General features: G+C 37.6%; 1 protein-coding gene across 10 annotated transcripts in view; it reads right to left on the bottom strand.

The window, feature by feature from the left end:
• The window catches only part of METTL4 (methyltransferase 4, N6-adenosine), a 79,307-nt gene that overhangs the window by 43,693 nt on the left and 8,087 nt on the right, over window positions 1-27,527 (bottom strand). For 2 of the 10 annotated variants that reach the window (XM_055559720.1, XM_055559722.1), the window contains 6 exons: window positions 26,509-26,878; window positions 23,984-24,053; window positions 17,754-17,928; window positions 15,263-15,369; window positions 14,784-14,875; window positions 4,451-5,919 (listed from right to left, as the gene is read on the bottom strand). In XM_055559720.1, the coding sequence (XP_055415695.1) occupies window positions 5,627-5,919; window positions 14,784-14,875; window positions 15,263-15,369; window positions 17,754-17,928; window positions 23,984-24,053; window positions 26,509-26,878 (1,107 nt within the window). In that variant the 3' untranslated portion in view covers window positions 4,451-5,626. Of the gene's footprint in view, window positions 1-4,450; window positions 5,920-6,224; window positions 9,692-14,783; window positions 14,876-15,262; window positions 15,370-17,753; window positions 17,929-23,983; window positions 24,054-26,508; window positions 26,879-27,527 lie in introns of those variants that run through there. The other 8 variants (XR_008706856.1, XM_055559724.1, XM_055559723.1 and 5 more) reach the window with 7 other exon arrangements.

Consider the following 27,527-nt stretch of genomic DNA (forward strand, 5'->3'; position numbering starts at 1 on the left):
TTTTGCTTTTTTGCATTTCTTTTCAATGGGGATGGTCTTGATCCCTGTCTCCTGTACAATGTCACAAACCTCAGTCCATTCATCAAGCACTCTATCTGTCAGATCTAGGCCCTTAAATCTATTTCTCACTTCCACTGTATAATCATAAGGAATTTGATTTAGGTCATACCTGAATGGTCTAGTGGTTTTCCCTACTTTCTTCAATTTAAGTCTGAATTTGGCAATAAGGTATTCATGGTCTGAGCCACAGTCAGCTCCTGGTCTTGTGTTTGTTGACTGTATAGAGCTTCTCCATCTTTGGCTGCAAAGAATATAATCAAACTGATTTCGGTGTTGACCATCAGGTGATGTCCATGTGTAGAGTCTTCTCTTGTGTTGTTGGAAGAGGGTGTTTGTTATGACCAGTGGATTTTCTTGGCAAAACTCTATTAGTCTTTGCCCTGCTTCATTCCGTATTCCAAGGCCAAATTTGCCGGTTACTCCAGGTATTTCTTGACTTCTACTTTTGCATTCCAGTCAACTCAGCAGTGGCCACAGGACTGGAAAAGGTCAGTTTTCATTCCAATCCCAAAGAAAGGCAATGCCAAAGAATGCTCAAACTACCGCACAATTGCACTCATCTCACACGCTAGTAAAGTAATGCTCAAAATTCTCCAAGCCAGGCTTCAGCAATATGTGAACCGTGAACTTCCTGATGTTCAAGCTGGTTGTAGAAAAGGCAGAGGAACCAGAGATCAAATTGCCAACATCCGCTGGATCATCGAAAAAGCAAGAGAGTTCCAGAAAAGCATCTATTTCTGCTTTATTGACTATGCTAAAGCCTTTGACTGTGTGGATCACAATAAACTGTGGAAAATTCTGAAAGAGACGGGAATACCAGATCACCTGATCTGCCTCTTGAGAAACCTATATGCAGGTCAGGAAGCAACAGTTAGAACTGGACATGGAACAACAGACTGGTTCCAAATAGGAAAAGGAGTTCGTCAAGGCTGTATATTGTCACCCTGCTTATTTAACTTATATGCAGAGTACATCATGAAAAATGCTGGACTGGAAGAAACACAAGCTGGCATCAAGATTGCCGGGAGAAATCTCAATAACCTCAGATATGCAGATGACGCCACCCTTATGGCAGAAAGTGAAGAGGAACTCAAAAGCCTCTTGATGAAAGTGAAAGTGGAGAGTGAAAAAGTTGGCTTAAAGCTCAACATTCAGAAAACGAAGATCATGGCATCTGGTCCCATCACTTCATGGGAAATAGATGGGGAAACAGTGGAAACAGTGTCAGATTTTATTTTTCTGGACTCCAAAATCACTGCAGATGGTGACTGCAGCCATGAAATTAAAAGACGCTTACTCCTTGGAAGGAAAGTTATGACCAACCTAGATGGCATATTCAAAAGCAGAGACATTCCTTTGCCAACAAAGGTTCGTCTAGTCAAGGCTATGGTTTTTCCTGTGGTCATGTATGGATGTGAGAGTTGGACTGTGAAGGCTGAGCGCTGAAGAATTGATGCTTTTGAACTGTGGTGTTGGAGAAGACTCTTGAGAGTCCCTTGGACTGCAAGAACATCCAACCATTCCATTCTGAAGGAGATCAGCCCTGGGATTTCTTTGGAAGGAATGATGCTAAAGCAGAAACTCCAGTACTTTGGCCACCTCATGTGAAGAGTTGACTCATTGGAAAAGACTCTGATGCTGGGAGGGATTGGGGGCAAGAGGAGAAGGGGACGACAGAGGATGAGATGGCTGGATGGCATCACTGACTCGATGGACATGAGTCTCAGTGAACTCCAGGAGTTGGTGATGGACAGGGAGGCCTGGCGTGCTGCGATTCATGGGGTCACAAAGAGTCGGACACGACTGAGCGACTGGACTGATCTGATCTGATCTGATATTTTCACTTTTCTATTGTTAAAAAAAAAAAATTTGTGGATTTGGGTCTTGTATGATGGGAGTGAATGGGAATTTCAAACAAGATCCATTGGTTCTTGAGAATTTTACATAAGCAGACACAATACTAATGTGGACTGAACAGGAGAGAGTATAAAATGAAAAAAGAAAAGGCTATCAAATCTCCCAAATTCTACGGACAGGAAGCAGGCCGATAATTTAACTGTAAATACATGCTACCTTTCATAGAAAAGAACTCAAACTATTAGGTATAAAATAAGCTACAAGGATCTACTATACAACATGGGGGATATAGCCAATATTTTGTAATAACTATAAACATGACATGTGCATGCGAAGTTGCTTTGGTCATGTCCAATTCTTTGAGACACTATGGACCGTAGCCCGCCAGGCTCCTCTGTTAGGGTTAGGGATTCTCCAGGCAAGAATATTGGAGTGGCATTATCAGAGAAATGCAAATCAAAACCACAGTAAGGTACCATCTCACGCCAGTCAGAATGGCTGCTATCAAAAAGTCTACAAACAATGCTGGAGAGGATGCAGAGAAAAGGGAACCCTCTTACACCGTTGGTGGGAATGCAAACTAGTACAGCCACTATGGAGAACAGTGTGGAGATTCCTTAAAAAACTAGAAATAGAACTGCCATATGACCCAGCAATCCCACTGGGATTAAATCCCACACACCAAGGAAACCAGAATTGAAAGAGACACATGTACCCCAATGTTCATCACAGCACTGTTTACAATAGCCAGGACATGGAAGCAATCTAAATGTCCATCAGCAGATGAATGGATAAGAAAGCTGTGGTACATATACACAATGGAATATTACTCATCTATTAAAAAGAATGCATTTGAATCAGTTCTAATGAGGTGGATGAAACTGGAGCTTATTATACACAGTGAAATAAGTCAGAAGGGCTTCCCTGGTGGCTCAGAGGTTAAAGTATCTGCCCGCAATGCAGGAGACTCAGGTTCGATCCCTGGATTGGGAAGATCCCCTGGAGAAGGAAATGGCAACCGACTTCAGTACTCTTTCCTGGACAATCCCATAGAGGGAAGAGCCTGATAGGCTACAGTCCACGGGGTCGCAAAGAGTCAGACACGACTGAGCTACTTCACTTCACTTCACTTAAGTCAGAAAGAAGAACACCAATACAGTATATTAACGCATATATATGGAATTTAGAAAGCTGGTAACAATGACTCTATATGCAAGACAGCAAAAGAGACACAGATGTAAAGAACAGACTTTTGGACTCTGTGGGAGAAGGCGAGGGTAGGATGATTTGAGAGAATAGCATTGAAACATGTATATTATCATATGTGAAACAGATTGCCAGTCCAGATTCAATGCATGAGACAGGGTGCTCAGGGCTGGTGCACTGGGATAACCCTGAGGGATGGGATTGGGAGGGAGGTGGGAGGGGGGTTCAGGATAGGGAACACATGTACACCCATGGCTGGTTCATGTCAATGTATGGCAAAACCCACTACAATATTGTAATTAGCCTGCAATTAAATTAAATAATTAAAAAAAAATAATACTGGAGTGGGTTGCCATGCCCTCCTCCAGGGGATCTTCCCCACCCAGGGATTGAACCTGCGTCTCTTACATCTCTCTTACATCTCCTGCATTGGCAGGAGGGTTTATTAGTGCCACCTGGCAAGCCCATAAATGTGGTATAGCATTTTATAAACTGTGAATCACCATGTTGTACACCAGTAAATTACTGTACATCAACTATACTTCAATGTTTCAAAAAAAAGAATGACTCAAAAGATGGAAACCAAAGCAGAGAGCACAATCAGAGCTCAGAGGATGGGGCCAAGAACCCAAAATGCAGAGTTGAAAACCACCCATTACTGCCTGGCCTTGAAGCTCTAATCAAGGAAGTCTGCCTGGAGTTTACCTGGCTGGATTTTTAAACTGCTTTGGACAAGGAGACAAGTAAAAGTGCTATTGCTCCCCATTCTCCCCATTTTTTAACTGGAAAAGCTGTAATTCTTATGCCAAGCCCATTCAACCACTATGGAAGTGTTGGAGGCAGGTCACATTTTCTTTAGTTCCACAAATCCACAGATGGAGAACTTTGCCCAGGAGCTGTACTTAATGGATTACACCAGAGCCTGTTCTAATCTGATTTAGATGATGAGATATGGGACTTTTAAGCTGGTAGAATTTATGAGAGACTCTGGACTTGAACTGATGCTGTAATGGAATGATTCCATTTCGAACCTGAGGATAGGGTAAATGTATTTCACTTGTGGGACAGACATGGATTGTTGGGGGTCAGGGGTTGGGTTGTTAGGCAAAATCTTAAGAATGAACTCCCAGTGACCTTCTTGCTTGTATAACCCTCTCCCTTTTGAATTTGGTGGGGGCCTGTGACATGATGAATTATCATGCCCATGACTATGTTTCATTGTATGAACAAAGGGAGATTAACTAGGTGGGTCCAATCTAATCACAAAAGCACTTTAAAAACAGAATTTTATTTTCTTTTCTTTTAAAAAAAACAGAATTTTCTCTAGGTGGCAACACAAGGCAAAGTCAGAGAATCAAAGGGTAAGAAGCACTCAATGCACTACTGTGACCTTGAAGATGGAGGGAGTCATGTGCAAGGATCAGACAACAGCCTCTAGAGGTTGAGTTGACTCCTAGCCAATGGCCCCCAAGGAAACAACTGAATTTTGCTATCAATCTGAATGAACTTGAAAATGGGTTCTTCCAGGGAGTTCCCAGGTGGTCTAGTGGTTAGGACTCGCTTTCACAGCTGTGGCCTGGCCTCAATGCTACAAACGACCATTCACTCACCTTAGCTGTCATCCAAAGCTACCTCCTTGCTGTGTCACAGTTAACTGATGACCAGGCCAAAAATTAATCAGCAAAAGTGGTTGAAAAAAAGTTTTCCTCATGCTCTCCACTCCTAGAGATCAATTCATTTTTATACAGCCCCAAGTATTTGCACTGATACTGAAAAAGTCCAATAATTTTCACTCAAGTTCACAAGAAGCCGTAGAAAATCCAGGTTAACTCCTAGGAATATTTAGAAGAAAATATTCCATAAAATTATCATGGTATTCTGGTATTCTGACTTGCTTTCAAGCTGGAGCAGATTGATCAATAGAGTCATGAATTTGATTAAGATTCTCTATGGAGTTTGGGGTTGGTCTACACAACTGAACACTGATGGCAGATAACCAAGGTGCATCAAATTATTTGCACCTGTACTTCTGTCCAGTCCAAGTCCCTCTTGCAGAAGGGCTTCCTTAAAAATATGAATTAAAAAATGGCTATTCTGAGTGAGGAAATACAATTGCATGGTAAATGTGCTAACAGCCTATGTCAAAGGGTTTAGCAGCCCGGCTGACTCTTGAGTAGCATACAGGCTGTCAGTCCAGCTACTGTCACTAAAATCCCTAACAAAAAAATATTGTGTTCAAAATCCAAGACTGACTGGCATCATATATTGAAAAAGTTATTTTGGATGACTACCTACGAACCATTCTAAATTTGCTTCAGGCCACATGGTGGATCCTGATTAGTAGCTGATATGCTTACTATTAAGACCTCAAGTTCATTAGCAAACATGGTACAACATGAAGTATCCCAACTGAGGAAACAGAATAGAATTCACTTATAAGTTATCACTTATTAACCATGTCAGCTCACCTCTATGAACCTGTTCCCTCATTATAACTTCAACTTCATAAGACTGCTTTGAGGATAAAGTGACATAACTGAAGTAAAAGAACTCTGATAACCAGAAAACTATGCCAATAGTGTTGTGGTGCTTCCCAGCATGTGGTAATCCAAAGGGACATGATATGAGTCAAATGAGGTGAATTACGCAGCATCTTCTGGAGAAGGAAATGGCAACCCACTCCAGTGTTCTTGCCTGGAGAATCCCATGGACGGAGAATCCTGGTAGGCTGCAGTCCATGGGGTCGCACAGAGTCGGACACGACTGAAGCGACTTGGCAGCAGCAGCAAGCAGCATCTTCAAGGAAGAGAAAGCCCTTTAAGGTGATTATAATCCTCCTCTGAATCACAGTCAGTAAAAAATCCATTGTCTCTCTGAAGCCAAATACATAAAAATTGCTGAAGATAGGTCTCTAGAGTTCCGAGCCTGAAAAGGTAAGATTTGGGGGCCTAGGGTTTTCTGGTGAGAGTGAGTTTGAGTCCAGAATCTTAACTAGAACAGGACAAGGCAGATAGAATCTACAAGGACAGAACAAAGGCAGCAATTAAAGTAAGGCTCAAAGTTAACACTCTGAAACTCACATACTCAAAGAATGAACAAACTTCAAAAACAGCATTTTTATTTGGCAAAATCAGCAAACAAATTGGCAATCCTGACAGTCAGTCAGTCATTTCAATCTAACATTTTACTTAGTAGATAAACATTTATAGAAAATCTGTAAATTGTATAAACACTTTTCTCAAAATGCTAAAAGGCCAAACACAATAGATTACATAGTCTATGTCTTCATCTGTATGAAATTCTAAAAAATGCAAAACTGATGATACAAAACAAATCATTATTTGCCAATGGCAAAGGTGGGAGGATATGACTGACTGCAAATGGACACATGAATTTCAGGGGATGAAGGAAATGTTCTATATAATGTTTATGGTTGTAGACAGACACCTATATATACATCTTCAAAACTCACTGAATTCTACACTGAAAACTGGAGAATGTTACTCTGTGAAAAAATATACATCAAAAAAAATTGTAAAGGTTACACATAAGTCAGCATGCTTTTCAAAGAATCATTCCAGTAAAAATATTTTACTTGGTAAAAAAATATTTATTTGTAGAAAATCTGGAAATAAGATATAAAATTTTTTCACAATCATAAGCAGCGGTTACTTTGTTTTTTTACTTTTATTTTCTAATTTAAATTTTATATTGGGGTATAGTTGATTTACAATGTTGTTCGTTTCAGGGGTACAGCAGTGATTCAGTTATACACATATATACATCCATTCTTTTTCAGATTCCCTTCCCATATAGGTTATTTTAGAACACTGAGTATAGTTCCCTGTACTATACAGTAGGTCCTTGTTGATTATTTTGTGTATCTGTTAATCTCAAACTCCTAATTTATTCCTCCCCGCTTCAGCCTTTCTCCTTTGCTAACCATATATTTGTTTTCAAAGACTGTAAGTCTGTTTCTGTTTTGTAAATAAATGCATTTGTATCAACTTTTTAGATTTCATATAAGTGGTATCATATGCAATTTGTCTTTCTCTGACTTGTTTCACTTAGTAAGATAATCTCTAGGTCCATCCACATTGCCCCAGATGGTATTATTTCTTTTTTATGGCTAACAGTCCACTGTACGTATATCACATCTTCTTTATCCATTCCTCTGTCGATGGACATTTAGGCTGCTTCCATGTTTAGACTGCTGTGAATAGTGCCACAGTGAACACAGGGATGCACGTATCTTTTTGAACTATGGTTTTCTCTGGATATGAGCCCAGGAATGGGATTGCTGGATCACATGGTAGATTTTGGTTTCTAAGGAATGTCCATACTATTCTCCATAGTGGTTGTATCAATTTACATTCCCAACACTGCAGGAGGGTTCCCTTTTCTCCACATCCTCTTCTATTGTTTGTAGACTTTTGATGATGGTCATTCCGACCAGCGTGAGGTGATACCTCGTTTCTCTAAAAATTAGCAACGCCAAGCATCTTTACATGTGTTTTTTGGCCATCTGTATGTATTTTTTGGAGAAATGCCTATTTACATCTGCCCTTTTTTTTTTTTTGACTGGGTTATTTTTGGTTTTTTGATATTGAGCTGCAAGAGCTATTTATATTATTTTGGAGATTAATCTTTGTTGGTCACTTCATTTACAAATATTAAAATATTCTTCCATTCTGTGAGTTGTCTTTTCACTTTGCTTATGGTTGCCTTTACTGTGCAAAAGCTTTTAAGCTTAATTGGGTCCCATTTCTGTATTTTTTATTTTATTTTCATTGTCTATGAGGTAGATCCAAAAAAATATTGCTGCAATTTATGTCAAAGACTGTTCTGCCTATGTTTTCCTATAAGAGTTTATAGTATCTGGTCTTACATTTAGGCCTTTAATCCATTTTGAGTTAACTTTTGTGTACAGTGTTAGAGAATTTTCTAACTTCCTTCTTTAATACATAGCTGTGGTCCCAGTGTCACTTACTGAAGACTGTCTTTTCTCCATTGTATATTCTTGCCTCCTTTATTGTAGATTAACTAACCATAGGTGCATGGGTTTATATCTAGGCATTCTATCTTTTTCCATTGATCTATATTTCTGTTTCTGTTCCAGTACAATACTGCTTTGATTACTGTAGCTTTGTAGTCTAGTTTAAAGTCAGGAAGCCTGATTTCTCCATTTTTCTTTGTCAGAATTGCTTTGGATATCCTGAGTTTTTCATGTTTCCATACAAATTTTAAAATTTTTGTTCCAGCTCTGTGAAAAATTCTATTGATAATCTGTTAGGGATTGCACTGAATCTGTACATTGCTTTGGGTAGTACAGTAATTTTGACAATATTGAGTCTTCCAATCCAAGAAGTGTGTCTTTCCATCTGTTTGTGTCATATTCCATCTCTTTCATCAGCATGTCAGTTTTTGGAGTTTTTCCTAGCTTTTTCCTGTAGTTGATTTCTAATCTCATAGTATTGTGGTTGGAAAATACGTTTGATGTGATTTCAACTTTTTAAAATTTACCAAGGTTTGTTTTGAGATCCAGCATGTGATCCATCCATAGAGTGTTCCAAGTGCACTAAAGAATGCGTATTCTGCTGCTTTCAGATGGAATAGTCTATAAATATCAATTAAGTCCAAGCAATGTTTACTTTATAACATTATAAGAATTTTTTTTTTCCTTCTAGAGGAACAAGCAAAAGTAAAAAGTACTTGAAAAGTGACCGTGAATGCAATTTAAAACCCTCCAAAAAAAGTCTCCTGAACTCAGTACAATGATGTGGTACTTAACAGGTCTTTGAATGTTTTCCAGAATGTAACACTAAACAAGAAGTTCTAAATTCAGGTTGTACAGGAGTCAAGCAGAACATATAACTGATTGGTATGGGGCAAGGTTACTGAAGTAAACTGGAGAGTACATGGCCCTTCCCAAATGAGTTGGCATCACTGGGTCCCACAGACTGATGTCAGGAAAAAGTACACACTATTGTGTAGCCAGAATTGCTGATGATTAAAGACTTAGTATGTGATATTTCCTGAAATTCTCTGATGGTTCAAAATTTTTTTTACACCACCATGTGGGCTAAACAAAACACATCCATTTGCAGAATTATGACTTCAGGTCCATAACGCATGCTTTCTGAACTTTTTCAATAACAAAGTCTTGCCTTCTTTCAAACTGCTTACCTCTTTCATTTGTAGAGAGTCCAGAATAATGTGGAATACTAGTGCACCTGAAGTTGCACTAATTCAAAATTCATCTTGAAATTATATGACGGTCAGTCACTTCTAGTCACTTTGCTGAAAAGCAAAGTTCTGTTTACATCTCTAAGCATATTGGTTGGTAAAAAAAGGAAAATATAAATCAGAATGAAAGGAGGAGTGAGGAAAAACTGAAGAAAAACACAATTTTAGGAGCCTAGTCAGCTTTTAGACTTCAGAGCAACAAAATAATCCATGTGTTGAAATTTGAGAACTTCATTGCCCCAACTAGTCCAACCTGGCTGTAAATTTCGAGCAAACAATTCCAAACATTCTCCCTCTGGCTTGATATAGTCTTTTAGAACCTCTGTCCAAAAACGAGAAAAGAAAAAAAAAACACAAAAATTATTATTAAGGAAGGAATCAACGTCCTTTAGTAGTTAAGAGGAGAAAAGCAGAGATGTTTCCTTAAAAAAGAAAAACAGCAAGTTAATTTCAAGGATTTCATCATAGACTTCACTATTTGTAGTTAGAAAGGCATTTGAAATAAACACCCTTGAGATCGAGAACAATACTATCAGAACTTTCAATAGTCCTGATTTATCACTTTTCATTTGTAGAGGAGAAATGAAGATTTTAACACCCACACCGGTGACTTTTCAGCTTTCCAATAATGCTGACATAGCTCCCGAGTACTAGCTTAATTTATTTTTTAATAAATGTAATCCATGCATGGACAAAAGTACATAGGAATAATACAAAGACAATCCACTTTACAAACTAAGATAAATATCAATGTAAGTCTCCACAAAAACATACTTTAGTGTTAAGAGTTGGAAACACAGATAAATATTCAGAACATATACCTAACAAATAACTCTTACCTCCTCAGCTATAATTTGGCAGTACTGAGAACACTCCTTCACTTCCAAATTACAGATACTTCTTTACCTAAAATTTCACTGTATTATTTCTACAGTTAAATATTCCTTGTTCAATATATTCATAACTACTGAACATTGTATTTGTTGGGAAAATGGCATCTCATCTATACATTGGCTAAATAGCTATTATCTACACTAACAGAAGCTTTTTTTTAAGCACATGCTCATTTGAATGACAAATATTTAAATCAGTTTAACCTTGATCATGTTGCTGGTTAGCTATATATTTTTTGGTATATATTTATTCTTCAACAGGAACTTAGTATGAAAATAACAATTCAAGTATGAAAAGTCATTAGAACAGGCAAAATATAGTTCTTAATGGCTTTATAGGATTGAGCTTTAAAGAAATCCATCAAATTCTCTTTAGGAATGATAAGGGTTCCTTAGAAATACTTCATAGAGGTTAGATTTAAAAGCTAATATATGAAAAATTTTATATTTCATAATGTTCTTTAGTTGCTCTCACAACAAAATAATTGTTTGTCTGAAAGCACTGATCCTGTCTATCAAAAATCAAAGAATCAAAAGTATTCATTGCCTACAACTCAAACAAACTCAAATCTGGACTTTGATAGCTTCTAGGAGATGCTGACATGAGACTTCTAGTCCTTTCGTAACTATGTAACTAAATGCTACTAAACTTGAGTGAGAAACATTTCCCCAGAGTCTTGAAGGACAATAAACTTTTATATCACTTTTCCATGTTTTGCCCCATGAATTCAATGCCTCACCAGGCTCAACTCACTTTTAAAGTGGTCTAACATTATACTGAAGCAAGGTTTTGTTTTCTTGTTTCTGCTTGTTTGTTCAGTTCTTCAGTACAAAGATGTTAATGACTCTACTTTGGCATTTTAAACTGGAATCCAAACTGGAATCAGCCAATCAAAAATGTTTACTATTTCTGAGCACCCATTATAAGTGCTACGGGACTTAAAAGAAACAGATATCCATGTTTTCTAAGACTTCACCAACTAATAGAAAAAGATGGTCAGGTATTTGAAGTGAAAAAAATACATAAAACCTAAACCCATTTATCATTTCCCACTTTATCAATGGAACACATTTTGGCATCACTTTTTTCCTTTTTAGTTGCAAAACACAGAAAATCAAGGAGTGAAGTTTTTACAGTGCTAACTACATATGTTTAATTTCAAAACAAAGCAAAAGAAACAGAAGAAAATTAATGGAAATGTTTTATTCTTACTAATTTTAAATCTCAATTTAAATGAAAATGCAAGATCTTAAAAGTTCTCATCACAGGAAACAACACTGTAATCATGTGTAGACTTATTGTGACCAGTGACAATGTACACATGGCTTGAGCCACTATGTTACACACCTGAAACTAATACGGGGTTATATAAATGTTATATGGCATTTATATCTCCCTTTTTAAAAGTGAATTCACATGTATAAATTTAAATATGACATACATATAAATAATTACATAACATCTGGCATTAGTAAAACATACTTCTAACCAATGGAGAGGAAATAATTTATATACAGCTAGTTCATTCCCCTTCTGCTTGGGAGCAAGAGGCGGCTGGGGGAAAAGTACTCAAATGTCAGTGCATAGAATCTCATACAAACTGTTAGTGAGTAAAGCAGTGAAAAGAAGCAGAAATTCCTCTAAGGAGCAATATGAAAAACAAAATTTTGATTCAAATACTTTTATTTCATTATATTCCTATCTTAAATCTTTAAACTTAAAAGATTATAAATTTACATTAGGCTGGAAAGCCATAGCTATTGTTGGCTTATGTTTCAATCTACAGGAAGAAATTTCAAAACTTAAAAAGAGTAAATGTATCATTTTGAAATGGAATATGCTTCTAATTTGGTGTTTTTTATATATTGCAGTAGAAAAAACAAACTATAACTTGTTTAAAAAAAAAAAAAAACACCTTGGTGTTTTTAGAAGCTAAGGCGAGAACATTTCATTCTGTGAATTTGCAAAAAGCACTTTAAGAATATTTACATGTAAAAGTTCTAAGCATTACTTAGTTCTTAGCATTACATATAATAAGCATGTATTATACCAAATCCTAGGGTTATGATTTCAGAGTAAAATATAGGCAGAAATCTGAAAGTTGCTTTCTGACTGCTTTATGTAGCTCTACATCCAAAACACAGACACTTGCTATACAGCAATATGAACTCAAAAATAAAGGATTATAAATACTGCTTGTCTACCAGTACTTCACCAAAACATAAGGATTACATATATTGAATCATGCAAAAAATTTCTCCCCAAAATCTAACTTTTCAAATAGTCTCAATCCTAAAAATGTGTTTGTGCTGCTCTCTACTGGGAATACAGAAGAACTGCACTTCATAAATAGAAGCTATAAACTATAGGGCTAATTTTTATTAATAGTAATAAAACACTAATTTTAATCACTATTTTATAAAACCTTGTATCTTAAGACTCATCTTTAAACATAATCTGTGTAAAATGAATTGAGAAATAGTTTAACTATCATTTGGGAATGAAAGGTTTTTTGGGTCTGGCTTTTGGATTTTTAAAAGTAAAAAAAAATAAGCTCTAAAGACAAACCCTTTATTAAACTTTGATACTCACCAAATGATAAAGAAAATTCCAATGAGAAGAATACAACCTAGATTTCCTCCACTGAGTATAACTGGTAGCAAACATAATTTTTTTCTCAAAGAACAGTATAGATTTTCCATTTAAGTCAAATGTTTACTTGCATTAAAGACTATCATAGTCCAAAGTTTAAAGGCAATTATTCACTGAGAATGCCTCTAGGTCAAAAAATGGATCAACAGGTAGACATCTGAATATTTCTCAAATGAATTAACACTAAAGACTCTTCTGCATAGGAAATCTAAGATACGAGAAATCTGGAGTGCTACCAATAAACATCCTTTTGGGATGTGAATTCACCTTCCTATGTATCCTAGCTCATGAACTTTGAATGTCAAATTCAGTATTTCTCAAGGACTTATATTCCTTCCTAATTTTTTATTCTTTCAGTTGAAAAACTTAGCATTTACTGATCTTCTACTATATGTGACAGACTCTCAAATGCAACCAATCCTCACAGCTTTGAAAGACTAAATATCATTATTCCCCCTTCAAACGACAACTCTGAGGTAGAAAATTATGAGTAACTCGCTCAAGTAGCACAGCCAGGATTCAAGGTCCTTTAGGTCAATCTGAAAAGACAAAACTTCCCACTATTCCTTGCTGTTTAGTTTCATTAAATGATGAACTAAAGCATTAAGACTAGTAAGAACCACAGGATACTACCTTTCCAATGGTTCAGAAAAGCAACACTACTCAACATAAAACATGAGACTGTCTACCATATATCAAGGGAATTGTAAGCATCTCTCTGACTGCTTTCTAAGCTCTAGGCTTTAGAACAAGCAAGGGGTGGAGCCCTGACAATACAATAAAGCCCCCGGAACTACAGTCCTCAGAAGTACCACCAATCTTCACTCGGTTGCGCCAGTGATGTGATAAGAGCCCCATTAGTCAGGGGACCCTAAAACACAGTGGGAGAAGAAAGACTGAGGTGAGGTAAGACGAGTCTACACAGTCACCTGGGTGTTCACACAGCTCCATCTCCGCTTCAACAGAGTTTGGACCTAACAGACCCTTTTTCCAGCCATCGTCTAGACTTCTTTCAGGTCACAACCTCCAAGACCACTCAGCACCATTTTTGCAGTGAGCCCCTTACTGCCGACCATGATGATGCACTCCCAGACCCATAAGAATTATTCCAACCAGAGGAGGAGGTGGTCAGCCACTGCTGGGCGGGTCTCCAACACCCACCTCTCTGTGGGCTTTGATTCGAGGCCACGATGTGCCCCTGGAGGTGCTCCCGACCCCACTCCTCCCATGCGCTGGCCCGGCAGCCTCTGAAGATGCAGAGCCAGCGCAGTGGCAGCGGCGGTGTCCTCCTCTTCCCTGACATGCCCGAGCCGCCCCCAGACAAGTGGGACAAAGCACTGGATGCCGCCACAGGCCTGGAGAAGTGCTTGAACCAGGCCACTCTGGATCTGCACACCCTGGGTTCTGCCCACACAGATCCCCCATCTCTGTACTTTCCTGAAGCGCCACCTCCTGGATGTGGTGACCACCTGACCAACCTCTGCAGGCCAGCCAGGTTGGTACCTCCTGGAAAAGCTGACGCTCCCACAGCACAAGAGGCCAGAGAGCCCAGCTCCGCTCGAAGGCCAGGCTCCCCCACCTGATATCAGGGCCTCTGGCTGAGCCCCTCCCTGGTTAACCACCTGGAGCCCTTTCCCCAAAGCCAGGGACTAAATGCAAACAATAAAAGGTTTCTGGAGCAAAAAAAGGAAAAAAACAAACAACAATCAATTCTCTATCTCACAAATTCTTCTATATGATTTTAGAATATTAATTAAAACAACACATATCATATTGAATTTCCAAATCTCTAGACCATTCAAATGCAACATTCAATCCTTTTGTCAATTTCATAAAAGTCATAACAATTCTATTTTATAGAAACATACCAGCAAGAGGTGGCTTATGTGAATGGAGCGTACAGGGCACACTGACAATTAACTTGTGGTCTGGAATGGGCAGCTCTTTTACATCTGCATTCCTAATGAAACAGAACAACAACGTAATTGTATTTTAAAGGACAATTTATTACATTTAAGCCCCAGTTGTCTTTGATTTCTTTTCACCTTTCAAATAGCACCTCCATTTATAATAAATTTAAGAAGAGAAATAATAATGGAAATCAACAATTTAAGTATTAAGAAATTTCAGATAGTTTTCTCTTCTACAATAATAACTATTGCACATTAGATAAAGTAAATGATAATATACAATTTCATGTGCCATTAGCATTCACACTTTTCTTGTTTGGGCCATTTCCAGATTTTCAAAAATGTAAAAATTAAGGAAAACCAATGATTACTGTGTTAATTTTTGAAAGCCTGAAAATTAATACATTTATACAATTTTGAAAAATCACCCTTCCTACCTTAACAGTAAAGCAGCTTTTTCTCGAACTCTTCCCAATATAAGACCTTCATAAGGCTTTTTGTGTGGAGAATCTAATGGGAACACAAACTCTCCTGAACTGGTGATCTGACAAAAAGGAGACAGAAACAAAAACAACCCATACACCTGTAAATCCTATACACCAGGAAAGGATTGTTTTGTTTTTTTTTTTCTTCCAGTATACAGTTTCTACCAAAGAAAAAGAATTATTAAACCTCAAGGCTACTGCTATCCAGTAAAAATATAATGTAGGCTACAGATGGAAGCCACCCATGTAATTTAAAATTTCTAGTACCAATATTTAAAAAAGCAAGAAGAATGAGGCAAAATTCATTTTAACTATATTTTAATTTTAAATTATTTTTAATTTAATGTAACATATCTAAAATATTATCATTTTAGTATGTAGCCAATTCAAAAAATTACTGAGGTATATTACAGTCTTTCATATTAAGTATTTTATCTCCAAAATGTGACATTTATTACCTCATCTCAACGTGGACCAGTCACCTTTCAAGTGCTGAAGAGCTGCACATAGCTAGTGACACATACCACACCACACCATACCATAGTGGGCAGAGCAGCTTTACACGACTAAAAAATTATTTTAAATTTCTATCATCTTGCACATAAAACTCTTGGTTTTTCATTAAAATATGTTAATAGAAACCATGCCATCATTTATTCATTTGTTCATTCAAATAACATTTACCTGTATTACTAGCAATGTGACTAAGTACATGACGATAAAGTATTTGCCTTTATTTATAGGAAACAGTGTCATTAAATACTGTCAAGAGCTAAAATTAATAATGAAAGTAGCTTGCGAACTGATGAGACAGACAATGCAAGTTCTAACCTCTTGGCATTAAAAATCCAGAAATTCAATCTCATCATTTCATCCTGGAGTGACTGATCAGACTCCCAGAGACTCACTCCAACTAATCAAACTCAAAACACAATTTAAAATAATATTCAATTCGTTAATTAAGCATGGAGGCAGATATTTTCACTATCATAATACTCATATCTATCCTCTATGGAATCCTTTAGCGTATATCAAGGTACCTAAAAACCAAACCAGTAAAGTCCTTTTATCTCCTCTAGGGCCTACGAATAGCAGCAGCTATTCCACACAGTGCTGTATAAACACTGGCAAATTCTGATGCTTTGGATGTCCTTTATACTCAATGCAGACTACTCCATCTGATGTAACAATATGTGCAAACACCTACCAAGTATTTCATATTTTTACATATTTCATAAATAAGTAAAACATATTTTTGTTTTAAACTATCATACCACCTCTTAGAACTGATTCCTACCAGAAATGAACAGTCTTAGTTTTCATGTATTAACATTTTACTGGTTTTAATTTCAGAAGGTAACCTTTTCCTGACTTTGGTCCCAGTTTCTGACTATGAAAGGAAAGGACTGTCGTAACAGAGAGAGTAGAATGGAGTTTTATATGCCCGTAACGATCCTATTGCAAATCAACCAGAGCTAAGCCCAAAGTACAACTGTAAAAGCAAACAATTATCAGCACTTGTTTGCCAAGTGCCATCAAATAGGTGCAAATAAACAATGTACACAGCTTTCAGAAGATACTCTAGTTACCACAAAGCACACAAAGCACATTAAACATAGACCTCTCCTGTGTCTAAAATGAATAGACCAGTAATATAAATGTTAAACATTCAGTCCCTAAAACCTGCTTTGTTTTTTTAAAGTTTAGGAGGCTTTTGTGGAATTCATTTAAGTAGACAGTATATCTTTAAAAGGATAGCCAATGAACTTTGAACAACACACCACTTTTCTATATTTTTGGTATTCTTGAAACCAAGCAAAGATTAATATTAAAGACCTTTCAACTCATTAAGGAATTAGAATCATTTCTTTCAAAAACAAGCACTGAGGAACACAGTTACGATTCACAGTATAAAAGGCCTTGCTTCCAGCATTTTCCCAACTCTTCCACACTAGGTTTCTTTGCTATTTTCCTTTCCATCCCCAGCAACATAAGGGGGAAAAAATGACAAAGAAAAGAAAAAAGAAAAAGAAGTCACAAAGGGCAGCTGAAGTTTTGGATGAGTAAAGAGGAAGAAGATCAACAGTAAGACAATTTCTATGTTTAGTGATGGACAAATCCCCCAAGGTTTTTGCTTATTGTCTCTTAAACTACAGACCATCAGAGCTCTTTAAAATGTCATCCTGATATCTACCTGAGTGATTTCCTAAGACCAAGAGTTTGGGGTTCTACTCCAAAAAGATACAGAACAAACAGGTAAAAAGCCTTGAGAATAAGAAGACAAAGGTATTTAGCAGCAAAGTAAATGTTTTAATTAGACCATGTTGAAGAAGTAGAGTGATGCCATGTTAAACATTAAAAAGTAGGAGCTGCCTTTATGTGACTTGTACATTGCACCTTATGAACAAATAAAGTGAACAGATACGTTAACTTTGGAACTTACTTTTACCCAGTGCCATTCAGCAACTACCTCCACAGACCAAGACGGGTAAAGCTCTTCCTTGACAAAACGCAGGTGCTTCTGTCTATTTGTCACCCACGTAACAACAAGACAGCTTGGAGCAGCCAGCTTAGGGACAGGGATCTGCTTTATCTGCAGTGGTGATAAATAACTGTATCTAAAAATAAACAGAAAAAAAATATTAGCAAAATTCGTGGCCAAAGAGAAAAATAAGCAGGGAGAGGACCTGTATAACACTGATTCCACAAACACAAAGCTCCTACAATTATTTATCTGTGTAACTAAATACAAAGCCACAGTGACACCCAGTGGACATGCTGTTTTACAGCTAAGTTGGAAATACCACTTTTCATTTTTACTAACTCAAAATGATCAGGCCATATTTTTTTACCACTTCTGAATGTATTACATTTCAGTAATTTTACTAATATTTTCTATACGTTTTTATACCATTTAAAATTAAGCAAATACCATCTTGTGATGATCTGTACACTACACATGTGCTTGTGAATTCGCTAAGTTGTGTCCAAATCTTTTGGGACCCCATGGACTATAGCCCACCAGGCTCCCCCGTCCATGGGATTCTCCAGGCAAGAATACTGGAGTGGGTTGCCATGCCCTCCTCCAGGGGATCTTCCCAACCCAACTCAGGGATTGAGCCCGTGTCTCTTACATCTCCTGCACTGGCAGGCAGGTTCTTTACCACTAGCGCAATCTGGGAAGCCCAGAGACTCCGTTAACACTCTGGAAACTGTCTCAATATCACACCACATTTCCAACACTCAATCTATCATCCTGCTTCTTTCATCCTTCAGTCAATTCTACTGGGCTCTCTGAAACACTCATGCTTTCATTACAAAAAAAATTCTACAGCCCTGAACCTCCTGGCCATCAGTAGTACAAAGTCTAGTTTCTCTTGTTAGAACTCTACTTGTTCCATAACACCCCATCAAACCAATGTGGTCGTTTGTCCAATCCCAACATACACAGCCATGAGAGGAGAGGTCGGTATTCTCCTGGCTCCCCTCCAGTTCCAGGCTGTCAGTCATCTACCATTGTGTGAAACCCCCTTCTCTTTGAGAATTATGCTATCTAGCCTCCATCCTTCTTATGGAACCCATTACATCCTCACTCTCCATACTCAATGAAGACTTAAGTTCTAAGATCTTTATGCCTAGCCAACATAAATCTTGCCCATATCCTGGGTGATGTCAAAGGACAATCTAAATAATGTGCATGCTCAACTATTCTTCCCCTGATAAATACAATTGTATGCACTAACTATGATCACCAGCCCCTTATTCCTTAACTCTACAACTGCTGCAAACCTCCAATCTTAAATTTAATTCAACACAATTCTATTCAACTTCATATAGAAAAAAATCAGATGGAGAAAAATGCTAAACTGAAAATTGGCAATCCATTCTCAGGCTCTCAAAACTACTCATCAATTATTTTACTTACCCTTGGTCAACTACTACAAACTCTCATCTCTTCTTAAGTCCTTTGCCCAAACACACTCTTGGTAGATGAAATATGCCAAATATCAGTCAAAATAAAGGTCTTCAGACTCTTTCAACCACCTAACCCTCTGCCAGGTGTATGATGAGGGTGTATAATAACCCTCATTATACACCTTCACTTACCTATTTCTCTTATTTTTCTCTTAAAGGAAACAGCATGGTTTCATGTGTTTAAAGCTTATCCCTCCAGCTATGTTCTTTTATTCCCATCTTCTAGTCTATCAGTAATGCTAAGTACTCTCCTCCATCTGTATTTTCAACCTCTCTAGTAGTTTCTTACCATCAGCCTATAAATATGCTTATACTATACACTTTTACTTTTTATTTACTTTTTTGTTATTGTTTTTCTACATACTATACACTTTTAAAGGAAGAAAGAAAAGACTGGGAGGAGGATGGGTGGAGAAGAAGGAAAAACAAAAGAGGAGAAGAGAAAAATAAAAGAAAAGAAAAAAGAAATTCCCTCAGTTAGGTCTCCTATCTACAAATATGCTAGTTCACTTCAGTCACTCAGTCGTGTCTGACCCTTTGTGACCCCATGCACTGCAGCACGCCAGGCCTCCCTGTCCATCCCCAACTCCCGGAGTTTACCCAAACTCATGTCCATTCAGTCGGTGATGCCATCCAACCATCTCATCCTCTGTGGTCCCCTTCTCCTTCTGCCTTCAATCTTTCCCAGCATCGGGGTCTTTTCAAATGAGTCAGCTCTTCGCATCAGGTGGCCAAAGTATTGGAGTTTCAGCTTCAGCATCAGTCCTTCCAATAAATATTCAGGACTGATTTCCTTTAGGATGGACTGGTTGGATCTCCATGCAGCCCAAGGGATTCTCAAGAGTCTTCTCCAACAACACAGTTCAAAAGCATTAATTCTTTGGTGCTCAGCTTTCTTTACAGTCCAACTCTCACATCCATACATGACTGCTGGAAAAATCATAGCCTTGACTAGATGGACTTTTGTTGGCAAAGTAATGTCTCTGCTTTTTAATATGCTGTCTAGGTTGGTCATAACTTTCTTTCCAAGGAGTAAGCGTCTTTTAATTTCATGGCTGCAGTCACCATCTGCAGTGATTTTGGAGCCCAAAAAAATAAAGTCAGTCACTGTGTCCACTGTTTCCCCATCTATTTGCCATGAAGTGATGGGACCGGATACCATGATCTTAGTTTTCTGAATGTTGAGCTTTAAGCCAACTTTTTCACTCTCCTCTCTCACTTTCATCAAGAGGCTCTTTAGTTCTTCTTCACTTTCTGCCATAAGGGTGGTGTCATCTGCATATCTGAGGTTATTGATATTTCTCCCAGCAATCTTGATTCCAGCCTGTGCTTCTTCCAGCCCAGTGTTTCTCATGATGTATTCTGCATATAAGTTAAATAAGCAGGGTGACAATATACAGCCTTGACGTACTCCTTTCTCTATTTGGAACCAGTCCGTTGTTCCATGTCCAGTTCTAACTGTTGCTTCCTGACCTGCATACACATTTCTCAAGAGGCAGGTCAGGTGGTCTGGTATGCCCATCTCTTTCAGAATTTTCCAGTTTATTGTGATCCGCACGATCAAAGGCTTTGGCATAGTCAATAAACCAGCAACAGATGTTTTTCTAGAACTCTCTTGCTTTTTTGATGATCCAGCGGATGTTGGCAATTTGATCTCTGGTTCCTCTGCCTTTTCTAAAACCAGCTTGAACATCAGGAAGTTCACGGTTCACACACTGCTGAAGCCTGGCTTGGAGAATTTTGAGCATTACTTTACTAGCATGTGAGATGAGTGCAATTGTGCGGTAGTTTGAGCATTCTTTGGCATTGCCTTTCTTTGGGATTGGAATGAAAACTGACCTTTTCCAGTCCTGTGGCCACTGCTGAGTTTTCCAAATATGCTGGCATATTGAGTGTAGCACTTTCATCTTTTAGGATTTAAAATAGTTCAACTGGAATTCCATCACCTCCACTAGCTTTGTTCGTAGTGATGCTTCCTAAGGCCCACTTGACTTCACATTCCAGGATGGCTGGCTCTAGGTGAGTGATCACACCATCGTGATTATCTGCATCATGAAGATCTTTTCTGTACAGTTCTTCTGTGTATTCTTGCCACCTCTTTTTAATATCTTTTGCTTCTGTTAGGTCCATACCATTTCTGTCCTTTATTGAGCCCACCTTTGTATGAAGTGTTCCCTTGGTATCTCTAATTTTCTTGACAAGATCTCTAGTCTTTCCCATTCTGTTGTCTTCCTCTATTTCTTTGCACTGATCACTGAGAAGGCTTTCTTATCTCTCCTTGCTATTCTTTGGAACTCTGCATTTAAATGGGTATATCTTTTCTTTTCTCCTTTGCTTTTCACGTCTCTTCTTTTCACAGCTACTTGTAAGACCTCCTCAGACAGCCATTTTGCTTTGTTGCATTTATTTTTCTTGGGGATGGTACAATGTCATGAACCTCCATCCATATTTCATCAGGCACTCTATCTATCAGATCTAGTCCCTTAAATCTATTTCTCACTTTCACTGTATAATCATAAGGGATTTGATTTAGGTCATACCTGAATGCGTGGCACTGGAGCGGCAAGCCGCTGAGAGGAGATACCCCTGCTATTTACCTGGGGCCAAACTATGGTGGAGGTAATAAAGATAATGATGACCTCCTTCAAAAGATCCCATGCATGTACTACACTCAGTGCCCCCAACCCTGCAGCAGGCCACCACCGACCCACGCCTCCACCAGAGACTCCTGGACACTCATGGGCAAGTCTGGGTCAGTCTCTTGTGGGGTCACTCCTTTCTCCTGGGTCCTGGTGCACAAGGTTCTGTTGCGCCCTCCAAGAGTCTATTTCCCAGTCCTGTGTAAGTTCTGGCAGCTCTGTGGTGGGGATAATGGCGACCTCCTCCAAGAGGGCTTGTGCCATACCCAGGTCTGCTGCACCCAGAGCCCCTGTCCCTGTGGCAGTCCACTGCTGACCCGTACGTCTGCAGGAGACGCTCAAACACAGTTCTGTCTCAGTCTCTGTGGGGTCCCTGGGTCCTGGTGCGCACAAGGTTTGTTTATGCCCTCTGAGCATCTCTGGCAAGAATGGGGTTTGATTCTAAACACAAATTCACCCCTCCTACCATCTTGCTGGGACTTCTCCTTTGCCCTTGGACGTGGGGTATCTCCTCACAGCCGTTCCAGCACCTACCGTCTTACTGGGGTTTCTGTGACCTTGGACATGGGGTATCTCTTCATGGCCAGTCCAGCAAAGCACAGCCGCAGCTCATGACCTTGGACGTAGGGGATCTCCTCATGGCCACTAGCTATGATATGCTACGGGCTGGCCTATCTATGTAATGCATAGTAATCTTTTCCTTGGCAGCCTTAATTCCATTTGGAATTTTAATTTCTCTTTACCATGTATCCTAACATACTCATAAATTCCAGGGATTAAGATAAGGACATGGAAGGGAATGTGGAACAGGGGTAGGGGGTGGGGATGGAAAGAAACTATTTCGCCTATCACAGATGGTAAAACTGGGAACAATGCATATATTACAGTATCTCCCCTGTGTGATTCTTATTAATTAAAAAAAACTAGAAAATTGAAAAAGAAAATTACCTATTTTGATTACTGTACTATGATTATATAAGAAAATATCTTTGTTTTCAAGAAATGCAGAATAAATATTTCAGAGTAACTTACTCTTTCTCCTAAATAACTTATTCTCAAACTGTTCAGAAAAAAATTATATATATATATATACAGGTATCTACACACACACACACACACAAATACACACATACAGAGAATAGATAGATGAATTCTTTGTATGATCCTTGCAACTTTTAAGAGGAAAAAATCCAATTATTGGTACAGTTCATAAACAAAAAACATAAGGAAACTGAAGATAACTGTGGAGAAGAAGAAATTTCATATGAAGTTTAAGTCAAGGTAACAGAAATTGTTCAGTCTAGAAGACTGAAAAGTGAGATGAAATACAACCGAAGATATTCACCAGAACTAGAGGGGAAATTTTGGTTTTTTGAAAAGCTATTTAACTTCGTCTTATTTACTAACTGAACTTATCACTCTAAAAGGTGACATAAACTGAACTGTGGCATAAATTAAAACAAATTTCAGAATGAATTAGATAATTTCATTCATAGCATATTACTAATACTATATTTTGGCACATAGTTCAAAACTTTAGAATTTGATATCAAAGAAGGCAAAATGAAAGGTGGAGTTGCTCAGTCATGCAACCAACTCTTTGCAACTCCATGGACTGTAGCCTACCAGGCTCCTGTCCATGGAATTTTCCAGGCAAGAGTACTGGAGTGGGTTGCCATTTCCTTCTCCAGGGGATCTTCCCAACCTAGGGATTGAATCCATCTCCCACATTGCAGGCAGACGCTTTACCATATGAGCCACCAGGGAAGCCCCAAAGAAAGCAAATATGTTGTCTTTTGGTGTTATAGAAACATTTCTGAACTAATTCAGTCAGCAACCTTCATCTTTAATATATTATTTTTAACATTCTTATACCTATATATAGTTCTAGTTTAAGAGACTTACCTACTTAACCTACCCACTTAATGGAATTAAACTTTTAAAACTAAAGTGTTTTAGTTTTTCAGACACTTTGTACCATAAAGTAACACTTTCAATTTATGTAACTATACTGTACAAACAATAGCTTTCAGAAAACATATGTAACAGATACACTTACCTGTTACTTCTTTTAACCGATTTGTTCTGCCATGGTGGATCTATCACAATCACATCATATGTTTTCTTACCTGAAAACAAAGAAAGGATTTCAGAAAATACCTTCTACTTGTATAACTTTAAAAACTAAACATGTTCTTCAACAATGAAGTACATTCACTACGGACATAAATATGCTGGCAAATATATTTAAATATGCTGGTAAAAAAAGGATTTGTGGCATTTATTCAAATAGAATAATTCATCCAAAAAAATTGAGATTCCCCTTATAATTTAGTACCTCTGGGATTTTAATGTAATTGTACCTGTTGCACCCTTCCTGAAAATAACTACAGCTCCCTTAACTAGACATTGTGCTGTCACTTGGTAATGTCTGATTCTATGACCTTATGGACTGTAGTCTGCCAGGCTCCTCTATCCATAGGATTCTCCAGGCAAGAATATTGAAATGGGCTGCCCTGCCCTCCTCCAGGGGATCTTCCCAACCCAGGGACTGAACCCGCATCTCTTCTGTCTCTTGCATTTGCAGGTGGGTTCTTTACCACTAGTGTCCCCTGGGAAGCCCCTAGCTAGACATCGATGATTTGTAATTGCCCTATGTAAGTCTTGGCAGCCATACTAAAATGGTCCTTTCAAACACAGGATGGATGTGGGGTTTTTTACTTTTTTTTTCACTTTTTACCTGAATAAAACTTCAATTTTTTAACTGACATACTGACCTTAATATTGATAAAATGTCCCCAATTGTCTATTAGTATCCTTTTCCCTGGTCCAGGATCCCCAGCAAAATCACATTCAATTGCTATGTCTCATAAATTTCTTCCAATGTGGAAAAGTTCCTCAGTTTTCATCTTTTTTGACCTTGATACTTTTGAAGACTACTACTGGCCGGTCATCAGCAGGAAGCACAGGGTGTCCGAATGTCTCATGATTAGTGATACCACCTTGAGTCATTTGTTTGGTTAAAGTGCTATCAGCCAGGTTTCTCCAGTTCTACCTCAGTAATTATTAACTATCTGGTAGGGACATACTTTAGGAGAAGGCAATGGCACCCCACTCCAGTACTCTTGCCTGGAAAATCCCATGGACGGAGGAGCCTGGTGGGCTGCAGTCCATCGGGTCGCTAAGAGTCGGATGCAACTGAGCGACTTCACTTTCACTTTTCACTTTCATGCATTGGAGAAGGAAATGGCAACCCACTCCAGTGTTCTTGCCTGGAGAATCCCAGGGACAGAGGAGCCTGGTAGGCTGCCGTCTATGGGGTCGCACAAAGTCAGACACAACGGAAGCAACTTAGCAGCAGCAGCAGCAGGGACATACTTTAAGACTCTGCAAATATCCTGCATCTCATCTTTTCACCCACTATTTTGACACCCAAGTACTATGCTATGTGTCAAACGGGAATTTCCTAGTTACATCATTCCATCTACATTTATTAATTGGGATTTTACTATAAGGAAAAGCTTTTATGCACAAAGGTATATTTTTGTATATGGACAATCTCATAAGTAAGCAAAAGAATGCAAATTAAAATAAGGATGTAATGGCTGTTAAACAATTAGAGTAACAAAGATGAGAAAGACTGGGGGAGGGGGGGAAATGTTCAAATATTGCATGATTTTCTCATTCTTTTGTCATCTTGTCATTTACCGTGAAGAATTTATGACACTGTGACATGAATAACAACTCATGTTTAAAATGACTCGAAAGTAATTAAAAGAAGCTTTTCATTAATAAGCTATGTAACTTAAAATTTTGCTACAAAATGTACAAGTAACAGTATATAGCAGATTAAATTCAATTTAATCAATATACCTCTTATCTCATCCCTTAGAATATTATGATACTTTAATTTATTAGAAACATATCACTGAGCTAAGCTTGTGATGCAAACTATCTCAACTAATCCTCAAAATTACCCTCAGAAGTAGGTATCATCATATCCATTTTATAGATTAGGAAACAGCCTCAGTTTTGTGAGGGGTCTAAAGACTCAAGTCTCATAGTTTCAAGCTTAAGACTCATAGTTAAGCTTCAGAAATCTAAATTCAAATTTACATGTAGATAACTCTGAACATCAATATCTAAATTTTCAACTTTATACACGAAAATACTTTTGAGAAACTTTAGATAATAAACTTGAAAATAGCTTAAAGGCTAAGAATAGTTTGGGAATTAACATTCATATCTGAAGCATTTCTACTTTGCTATGAATAAAAGTTAAAATTACTTGGTCAAACACAATTATACCCTGAATTCCTAAGTATAGAGCAGTAACTATATTTATTCTCTTGGGGACTAGTTAAGTTTTTGATACTTCGTTTGTAATAAGATTTATTTTTTTAATTTTTAAAGCATAAGTCAGCACTTTAAAACTGAATTTAAAGTTTTAAATTAAAAAAGAAAATACAGAGAAAATTATTCACCCTATTCACAAAATGCTGATGCTCATTCAACATTCAGACATGCTCTTGACTTTTGAGGCCACAGAAAAATTATCTAATAATGAACATAATAACTACTTACAGTTCAGAAGTGGGTGCATATAAGAAATGTCAGACAAAAGAAAACTGCTTTTTGGTGGCAGCAGGTATTTCTGTCCCATTAAAGTAATCATTTTTGTAAAGCTAGAGGTATTCTCAACTATCCGTGAAAATAAATCCTGCTCTGTAACAGAGGTATCATCTTCCATCAACTGTAACGTCTGAAGTTCCATTTCATTCAGAGAAAGCAAATGCTTTGCCATTTCACATAATTCTGACAAATTACAGGTATCAAGTGGTAAAGTAATGGGCTCACTGCACTTGTTCGGTTTTTCAGAACATGAATGAAGAAAGCCACTTGTGAGACCTTCTTGGATTAACTGTGAAGATCCATCCAAAATCAGCCCCCTGATCTGTAAGAGAATTTTTTAAGTATATTAAAACATTACTGACATTAAAACAATTTTCTAAATAATAAAGTTTCCTACTACGCTTTGAATATTTCAACTTATGGATTAAAACCAACATTCTTAATGCTTACAATAAAATAATTTTATACTACAAGAAAAAGAAAGTGTGACTATACCTTTGAATGGCTATTTCCTAACTGTGGAATAATACAAATCTCGTAAACTCACTGGAAACTAAATAACCAAGCAATATATATCTTTAAAATCCTTAAAATTTTAAAAGATGAATTTGATAATGTTTCTAGAAGTGAAAATTCTAATCTATAAAAAGAATTAAGTTTTAATCACATTTAATCTTAATTTTTCTAATATAATTTTAAAATAAACATATCTTTTATTGCATAAAAATATAGCTTGAATTGTTAAAGAAGAAAAAGTCAACTCTATAAAATGAATATATTAAATAAGTTTTGCAATAACAGAACCAAAATAATTATAAAAGTAAAAGCTAGTACTGCTTCTGGATAAGACGGAGTACTTTTCATCTGAAATTACTTTTAAAAAATTATTTTCAGAAAAAAGGCTTTCAGACCTTGGGTGGATGTCAAGCACTGCAGAATATTATTATTAATACAATTACACATGTACTCAG

This window comes from Bubalus kerabau, chromosome 21, assembly GCF_029407905.1.
Source record: "Bubalus kerabau isolate K-KA32 ecotype Philippines breed swamp buffalo chromosome 21, PCC_UOA_SB_1v2, whole genome shotgun sequence".
In the NCBI taxonomy this organism is placed as follows: domain Eukaryota; kingdom Metazoa; phylum Chordata; class Mammalia; order Artiodactyla; family Bovidae; genus Bubalus; species Bubalus kerabau.